The sequence below is a fragment of the Gracilinanus agilis genome, chromosome 4 (genome assembly GCF_016433145.1).
Source record: "Gracilinanus agilis isolate LMUSP501 chromosome 4, AgileGrace, whole genome shotgun sequence".
NCBI lineage: Eukaryota > Metazoa > Chordata > Mammalia > Didelphimorphia > Didelphidae > Gracilinanus > Gracilinanus agilis.
In genome coordinates this window covers 177,248,172-177,257,766 of record NC_058133.1, presented here as the reverse complement: position 1 = coordinate 177,257,766, position 9,595 = coordinate 177,248,172, and the positions used below count along the sequence as shown (strand labels likewise).

Genomic DNA, 9,595 nt, shown 5'->3' with positions numbered 1-9,595 from the left:
ATATATATATATAATATATAATATATAGTGTTGTATAGAAAATATGTATATACATATACATTTATGCATTCCCTTCATTCCCATAAATATAACTATTATAGAAGTTACTAAAGTACCTGGAAAAAATAAGGACAGCCAAGGTAAATACATGGCAAGGTCCTCACTCAAAAACCTTTAGTAGTTCCTGTTCCCATAGGCTCAAATACACACTTTTCAGCCTGCCATTTTAAATCCCTTTATACTCTACCTGAGGCCTTCATTTCCAAACTTATTTCGTATTACTTCCTTTCACAAATTCTCTCCTGCCTCCCTTTCTAGTGTAATGCAATCCCTCTTTCCCAAGGGCCACTTAGAAATCTCTTTTAAGAGAGGCTGGTATTGCCTCATCCATGATCCTGAAGGGGTTGCTATTCTCTCCCTCCTCAAATTATACTGTATTTATGAATCTGTGTGAATGATATATCCCCTTCAGAGGAAGGTTAAACTCATCGAGAAGGGATTGTTTGCTTTTTGTCTTTATCTCCTCAGTGAATTCAGTGCCTGGTTCACAGTAGTCTTCTCTTCCTCAAGTCATAATATTGATGCTCCCCTCAAATACTCTAACTTATCTGTTCCATAATCCACTCAATTACCATGACGTTATTTATACTCCTCCATTTCATTTAAGCTATATAAAGATAAAACCTTGGCTGTGCTATCACCTCACCATCCACTTCTCTGTTGAAGAACTTTGAAATTCCTTTATTTGATGATAAGCTTTTCCCATTCTAGTTTCCCTATGTCTTTTGATCCCTAACCCTGTTCTTTATCCTGACCAGGATTCTCCATTCCTTCTACCCTTCTGCTCTTCTCTGGCAATCACTCCTGAACTGGATTCCTTCCCTATAACTAGTGGCACAGTAGATAAAAAGCTGAACCTAGAGTTGGGAATATCTGAGTTCAAATCTGGTCTCAGGTACTTATTGTGTAACTCTGGCCAAGTCACTTAAACCTCTTTTCACCTCAATTTCCTCAACTATAAAATGAAGATAATAATAGCAACTACTTAAAAAGGTTTTTATAAGGAACAAATGTCATGTTTTTTAAAAAACTCTTCTGTCTTAGAAGCAATACTAAGTATTGGTTCCAAGACAGAAGAACAGTATAAGCTAGGTAACTGAGGTTAAATGACTTGCCCAGGATCACACAGCTAAAAAGTATCTGAGGCCAGATTTGAAACCAGGATCTCCCTTCTTCAGACCTGGCTTGCTCTCTACTAAGTCTCCTTGCTACCCCTGAGATAATATCTCTTTAAATGCTCAGTATAGTGCCTGAAACATATTAGATGCTATATAAATGCTTGTTTTATTCTCCTTTCCCCTATCTCAAACCTTGGTAAACCAACTCAACTTACACTATTCCTCTACCCTCTAATCCTTTGCCCTTTTTGTCCAAATGTCATGCTAAACTCCAACCTTGGCTAAATCCCACCACCCTTATCCTTCACTTCTGTTCCTGTGCTATGGAACAGAGCAAGAGAAAATCATGAAACCATGCTGGCTGAGCTCACTTCAAATCTATCCTGCCTAATTCTTAATTGAACCTTCACTGCAGCAAGACAAGGATTCTATTCCTCCCTAATCATGTCTCTTTACAACTACCTATGGAAGCTCTTCCAAATCTTTCTGACCCTCCTTAAGCCTCTCAATAGCATAACTTCCTCCCCCTACCCCCATACTGAGGGCCTTGCCTCCTTTCCTCTCCCAAAAAATGTGAGGTCGTTCTTGGAGAGCTTCCCTTTCTTCCCTTCTCTCTACCTACCATTATTTAACACCTTCTAGCACTACCTCCTTTCACTCTGATCTTGTGCGAAGAGGAAACCAAAGCAAACACCTCAACATGTACTCTTGATCTCATCCCATCCCATATTCTCCAGAAGATTGCACCCACTATCATCCCCATGTTCTCTCATCTTCCGTCTAATCTATTGGCTCCTTCCCTGCTACCTACAAACATACCCATTCCTCCAGTCTTGAAAAACCCTTATTTTTATCCATTTTTGCTATCATCTTATAATAACTCCTCCCCCTTGTGGCTAACATCCCTGAGAAAGTTATCTACATTTGCCTATCCTTTGTCTCTTTTCTCACTCTTTTCTAAACTCTCTGCAATATAGCTTTTGATTTCATCATTCCCGAAACTTCCCTCTTGAAAGTTACTAAGGATCTTTAAATTGCCAAACAATGACTTTTTTCTAGGTTCTCATCCCTCTTGACCTCTCTGGAGCATGTAGCACTTGACCACTTTCTCATCCTTGACTCTCTCTGCTCTCCAGATTTTCTAGATGAATATACTATCCTCTGATTCTCTTTCTGTTTGCTCTCACATGCCTGGAATTTCTTTACCTCCACCTGTTAATCTCCCTAGTTTTTCTCCCTTTTTTTTTTTTTAAACCCTTACATTCTGTCTTAGAATTGATTTTACAACAGAGTGGTAAAGACTAGGCAGTTGAGGTTAAATGAGTTGCCCAAGGGCCACACAGCTAGGAAGTATCTGAGGTCAGATTTGAACCTCAGTCCTCCCAAATGCCATCATTTGCTGATCCTTCATCTGTGTCACACTCATTAAAAGAAATGCCCCCCAATCAAATCTCCATCCTCAGCCTTCTACAGTTCCACATAATGACCTCATCAGCTCCCATAGGTTCAATTATCTCTATGCAGATCAGATGACATATCTCTATCTAGATGCATATATTCAACCATAGTCTCCCTCCTGAGCTAGTCATGCATTACCAGCTGCCCTTTGGCCATCTTGAAATAAATGTCTTAGAGTCATCTTAAACTCAAATGTCTAGAGTAGAACTCATTATCTTTCACCAACAACCCCCCAAAGAAAATATCAAGGGCACCACTATTCACCCTGTTACCTAGTAGGTCCTTAATCCTGACCCCCCCACTCACACTTACTCCACACACAACAATCCCTTGCCAAATTTTCTCATTTCTACTTTTCACAACTCTCTTGTAGATGCCTCTTTCTTTCCACTCCCACAGCTGCCATCTGGTGCAGGCCCTGATTACCTCTCATTTGATCTGGTACAACCACCTTCTAACTGGTCTTCGCCCTGCTTCAGTTTCCTCTCTAATCCAACTCATTCTTTACTCAGCTACCAATGTGGTTCAATGACCTTCCCCATTACCTCGAGGATCAAATATTAAACCTTCTGTTTATCATGTAAAGTTTTTTATAACCTAGTCCTTTTCTGCCTCTCTAGTCTTCTTACATTTCTTTATTCTTCTCCCCTAACTCAACAATCCATCTACACCTACCCACTTGTAGTTCCTTTAAAGTAGCACACGGTCTTCTGTCTCTCCAAGCTCTCTCTCGTGCATGGAATCTCTCTTTACCTCCACCTGTTAATCTCCCTAGCTTCTTTTCTTTTCTTAAGAAACTCTTACAGTCTTAGTATCGATTCCACAACAGAAGAGTAGTAAAGGCTAGGCAGTTGGGGTCAAGTGTCTTGCCTAGTACCTCACAACTAAGAAGTTTCTGAGGCCAGGTTTGAACCCAGAACCCTCCCCTCTGGAGGCCTGGTGCTCTATCCACTGTGCTAATTAGCTGCCCCCTTAGCTTCTTTTTCAAGACTAGGCTCAAATCTCACCTTCTGCAGTAGGCCCTTCTAGCTGCTAATACTTTCCCTTCTGGGAATCAACTCTGAAAATAGCTTCTGTGTACCTAGTTATTTACATGCTTATTTCCTCCTTTAGAATATATGCTCCTTAAGGGCAGAGACTGTTTTCTGCCCTTCTTTATATATCCAACATAGTGGTCGCCCAGTGTTAATAACTGTATGTTGACTGACTTCTATCCCTAAAACCCAGCACAGAGACATGCACTAGTGGGCACATAAGAAATGTTTATTGAATTGAATTTAATTGCAGAATGGCTTCATTTACAAAATTTTGCTTCTGGGCCTGGACTTTGAACAAATGAATACCCAGTCCTTCTCCTTAGCCACTCGCTTTTCTCCTCCCCAATTCACAGTTATTATTGTTCATTTGAAAGACAGTATTGGCACAGTAGAAAGAATGGCAGACCTGGAATCAGGAAAGACCTAAATTCAACTTTTGGCTCTGACATTAACTAGCTGTGTGATCTAGAGCAAATCGCTTTAATTTATCTGAGCCTCTGAAAAGGGAAAATGGTAATAATTGCTGCACTACTACCTAACACACAGTGGTGCTTCAAGGATATAATTTTTGTGAATCTCAAAGCACCGTAGCACAAATATGTAAGCTGCGTGTGTGTCCCAACCAGGGGCCAGCCACAAGGCTTGAGGCTCTAATAAAGCTGTTTGAGACTTACCCCATAGTCAGACACATCTCCCTCTCCCTCCTGGATCTGATTCCCTCTCATCCTCCCTCCTCCCAACCACTTCACCCTTATCGGGGTGATTAGGGATGGGTCAGTGAGAGCTGTACCACTCAGTGTTGTTCACAGCATCTCCAAAACCTGGTGTATCCACGACCGTGAGCTTCAGCTTGACACCTTTCTCCTCGATGTCCATGGTATGCTTAATGATCTCCACTGTTTGCGTGATCCGTTCTGAAGAAGGGAAAAACTGAGGCCCAAGTAGAGACAGGGAGAAATACCCCAAATCACATAGGCTTCTTCTGGACCAAAATCCAGGTGTCTGGCCTCGCTTCCCAGACCTCCTCACCCTCCTCCAGTCTCACCCTTATCTGGGTGGCTTTTTCTATGGGAACCAGCAAGCTGCACAATTCCCAACACAGGAAATGCCGGTGGCTGTTGGCTCTAGCCCCAGCCTCTTCTCTGCTCCAGGATTCTCTCTGGATTCCCGGAATCCTTAGGGGGTCAGAGACCCATTTAAGAGCACATGACTCTGGCCACTGCCCCTTCTACTACCCTGCGAAGGGCTGCCAGACTGTGCAGGAGTCATCACAGGGAAGCCTCAACCCTTTATAAGGATCTGGAGAGATCGGGACCTGAGAGCATTAGGGTCCTGAGAGAAGGGGCAAGTCTGTCTGTTCTTTGCTGACTCTAGCCAACCCACTCACTCCCTTGTGCTCACCTTCAGCATTCAATAATCTACGGTCCCGGTACATGTCAGTGAGGAAGAGACTGTTGATGAGGGTGGATTTGCCCAGCCCGGACTCTCCTGGTGGGGAGAGAGGGCAGAGGCACCCAATTAGGTCTGGGAAACAATAAGGAGATGTCTTCCTACACCAGGAAAATGGTATGGTGGGGTAGGGATAAAGTGGAAGGGAACTGGTAATAGTTCTCTCTCCTATTCTGACTAAAATATTAAAGCTAAAAAAGGGTATCTTAGAATTCATCTGATCTACCTCGCTTATTTAGAAAGGAAGAAGGCCCCCAAAAGAAGGAACAACTTGCCCACAGTCACCTCGGTATTTGGGCAGCAGAACCAGAACTAGAACTCAAGTGTCCTGCTTCCTAGTTGGGGGTTCTTTTCACTGCACTGTTGTCTCCAATCCACATTCTTTAGCTACTTGTCCTGTGCCTCGACTTCCTCCCATCCCTAGTACCTTTTCTGCCAATAATTTAGAGTAGATGTGGCCCTTGATGCTTCCTTGGTATCTCTATCCCCTCTTTCCCCAAAGGACACTCCCCAGTCCCTACCATACCTGCCACCATGAGGGTGAAGTCAAAGCCCTTTTTCATGGACTTTCGATGAACCTGGTTGGGGAGGGTGGCAAACCCCACATACTCCTTATCATCCTGTCAGAGAGGAAGTAAAGTTTTATTCAGGTAAAGACATAACAGAATTGCCTGAACTCGGATTTATCCTCCTCCCAAACACCCACAACCCAGGCATTCATGATCTTACATTGGACCTGGAGATTCCAGGCTAGATTAACTCTGGCTAGCCTATCCTCCTGGTTCTCTTGACTCTTACCAGGTATCCCAATTCCATTGGTCCCAGAGAATAAAGAAGGACCTTTCAGGGGTGTCATGATAGTGTCTACCAAGTAGGGACAGAAACTCCCAAGCAGCCCTGAAACTCAAGAACACCCTTCCCTTCCATGTCTCTCAGTCTCTCTTAAGAAAAAATGGGAATACCTTACCTCAGAGGAGTCATAAGGGTCCAGCTTGCCCCAGGGGCTTCGAGGCCTACTAGAGGTGCTGATCATGCTTGTGGAAGAGATGCAGAGGTGAGCATGGGTTTCTGAATGGATTCGAGAGGGCGTCCGGGAATCCTTGTTCTCACACTCTTCGAAAGGATCCAGGAGAGCAGGGAGTTGTAGTTGAGAACATCCCTCTGAATGGGAAAGGTCTCCTCCAGGGAACTCTTTTACAAACACAGCCAGCTCTGCCTCCTCATTGTCCTCTAGGAATCTCTTAATCTGGTAGGGGAAGGGAAGGATGAGAGGAGAGAGGAAAGGCAAAAAGCAGTAAGAAGTAAGTGGGGAAAAGTTGGGGGTGGGGGAGAGAGGAAGGAGAGAAGAGAATGAAGGAAGAACAGGAAAGAAGAATGGGCTTGTTTTAAAGGGGAATGAAGCATAAGTTAGCAAAGCTGAAGAAAGTAGAAATTCTTCATCATACTTACCTTCTCTCCAGCCTCTGCTCTATTCAGAGTTCCCCTTTACTGGACAAAATCTCTTCCCTCCCCCTTACACACACATCCTTTACATCTCACCAAGGTACTAAGGCATCAAATTTTGAGGCACAGTAGGACCATGGGAACATATTCAGATGAATTTACTCTTCCCTGCCTTTCTCCACCACACATCTGAACACTAAATGGAACCAATTCTTTAGAGATTTAGGAGGCACTGGACATGGCTGAAACCTAGGTACCACCTTAAAGTCCAGAGAGTCAGACCCAGCTAGGGAAGTAGCAGGAGAGACTTGATAACTAGGAATATGTGGCAAGCAGAGAAGAGAGATAGCCAGGATCACCAAGGGAGAGAATAAGGCTAAGCTATAGAGAAGTCAGGAAAGAAATAGAACAGTCTTGGTTTTGCAGAGGCCTTCCTCGTGAGATCAGAAAGAGAGCAGGGGAACCTGTCCCTCCTTTCCAAGCTGGGTCTGTTAAGTTTCCCTGCTCCGGAGTTGCTGGCTTTGAGAAGGAGCTGGGCCAACACCCTAAAAAATTTCCTGGTAATGAAAGTTTTGATCAACCATAAGAAAACCCCAGGAATTTCATTTCTTTCCCAATTCCCTGGTCTCAAACACATTAATTCCTCCAAGGGCTAGAGAAGCAGAGGGAGAGCAATTCAATTTAACATGGAAGTGGTAAATGTTCCATTGGGGTATAGAAGTAGAGAGGGGCTACAGAGAGAAGAGGAAGGAATAGGAAAGTTATGAAAAAGAAGAGGGAAGGGCTGCAAGATCCCATCCAGTCCCTAGCTTCTCTTCCCCTCCTTAACTGGAGAAGAAACTTGTTAAGAGAATTGAAGGAGCAATCTTGTCTTTAGTTGTGCCGCTAATAGCTTTGGTACCAGTTTAGGACAGGTATTACTGAGAATGACTAATCAGCCAATCTTCCCTTAACCAAGCTCTACCTGGTGCCAGATGAGTAACTGTAGGCCAGAGATTATTCTCCTCTGGATGGCACTGCCACAGTGAGGCACCTTCTTGGCAGTCAGACATTCAGGGAATGTGCTCTGGTGGGGAAGGCAGAGAGTAGAGCATATCTAGAGGCTCATCTGCATAGTCCTGCCCCCAGATCCCTAAACCAGATTGGGGATGGGCCTTATCCCCTGCCACCTCCCTTCCCCCTTTCCCCACCACCACTGTCCTTCTCCTTTGGTGGGCAGTACCCTCTGCCAGGAGCCTGGTGGTGCTGGGCACAACCCTGCCCCACGATGTCCACGTGCCATTCTCGGACAAAGGACAAAGGCTTCTGGGCCCATGTCATCATAGAAACTAACACCCTCTGAGGACCTGGGCAGAACAGGTGGGAGATGTCTATAGAGCCCCTAATGATTAGAGTCTAGAGCCACGGGCCTAGAGCAGGGAGAGTTGGCATCCAAGAAACATCCCTCTTCTTGTTCCCCTTTCACAAACAAAAGAACTGAAGGAGAAGGACTTAGTAAGCCAAATCCCAAACTCCACTGCTTCTCTGTTCTATGCAAGAGGCAAACATAAAGAAAGCAGTCCCCAGACTCTCCAGGCTTAAACCCCTACAACCTGCCTGTTGCTATGGCCACCAGCGACCTTGGGAGAGGAGAGGATGGGAAAATAGAGGGAACTGCATCCCTAAGGCCATTTCTAGCTGGAACCCAGAATGTGGGAGTTTATTGATAGAAAGAGGCTGGCTTGGGGGTAGGACTTGACCTAAAAAGGCTCTTTCCATCCCTGATGCTCATGATGTCCCTGAGGGAAGAAGGGGTGGGGTAGGGGGTAGACTGCAGGGTCACTCTGGCTGGCAGCCCAAAATCCTGGGGAATTCCTATGAGGACCTCATTTTGTCCTGCCTCCCTCTAGACTCCACTGTGACAGAGCAGTCAGCCCTGTTAGAGGGGGAGGAAGGGAGAGAATGGGGGAAGGGGATAATATGGTAGATGTGTCAAGGTTGCCAGGTTTGACTTCTACCTGAGCTGCTACCCCCTAAAGCAGACTCTCTTCCCCAGGGGATAGAAGGGGAGGAAAGGCAAAAGTATTTATTAAGTACCTGCTATGTGCCAAGTGGTTGTGCTAAGCACTTTACAAATACCTCCTTTGAGACAACAACCCTGGGAGGTAGGTACTTTCTCCCTATTTCAGAGATGAGGAAACCCAAGCAGACAGAGGTGAAGTCACTTGCCCAGGGTCATACAGCTCATAGGTATTGGAGGAGAGACTGAAAGTCAGGTCTTCTTCCTGACTCCAGCCCCCGTGTCCTACCACTGGGTCACTAACTACCTCTAGAAAGAGGGACATCAAGGAATATAACCAGTTCTGAAGTCCCCTAGCAAGGCTGAGGAAAAATCAAGCCTAGAACCCAAGACCAGTTCTGTCATCTTTACCCACTGCATATCATAGCCTATGCTGGCTTCCTGGTGGCAATGGTGGTTTCGGTAATGACAAGAAGGTAGGAGAGATGGGTGATAGGGAAGGATTTGGGGAGAACAATATGACTTGTCCTCTTAACTAGGGATGATTAGTCTAGGTATAGAAGGAATTATAGACTGAATTCTCCCCAAGGTTAAACTTCTGGGTGATCTCACCTGAGTCAGTGGCCAAATTATTTTCTACCTTTAGCCTCTGTCTTGTCATCTAAAGATGAAGAACTGCCATTTATATAAGGCTTTGAAGTACTTTATCTCATCTAAGCTTCCAAACAAACCTCTAAGATAGTTACTATAGATATTTATTATTCAGTTTATTTGCAAAATGAAGGGCTTGGGCTACATGGCCTTAGAAGTCTCTGCCAGCTCTAGACCTAGGATCCTTTGATTCCTACCTTACAGATGAGGAAATTGAGGCTCAGAGAAATAAAATGACTTGCCAATAGTCCCATAGCTTATAAATGCTGAAGGCAGAATTTGAACCCAAGCCTAGGGATTTTTCTCCAAGATGCTTTCTGCTATAAAAATGAATGGGGAGGGCTATTTGCTAAGGTCTGTTTTCTAGTTCTTCCACATTC

At 44.5% G+C, this 9,595-nt stretch overlaps 1 protein-coding gene across 1 annotated transcript in view; it reads right to left on the bottom strand.

The window, feature by feature from the left end:
• Window positions 1-6,242, bottom strand: part of LOC123247454 (septin-4) — a 16,108-nt gene extending 9,866 nt beyond the window's left edge. The window contains exons 1-4 of the mRNA XM_044676352.1: window positions 6,090-6,242; window positions 5,649-5,742; window positions 5,075-5,161; window positions 4,464-4,587 (exon numbers count right to left, since the gene is read on the bottom strand). Of these exons, the coding sequence (XP_044532287.1) occupies window positions 4,464-4,587; window positions 5,075-5,161; window positions 5,649-5,742; window positions 6,090-6,155 (371 nt within the window). The 5' untranslated portion in view covers window positions 6,156-6,242. The remainder of the gene's footprint in view (window positions 1-4,463; window positions 4,588-5,074; window positions 5,162-5,648; window positions 5,743-6,089) is intronic.
• Window positions 6,243-9,595: the final 3,353 nt, after the last annotated feature.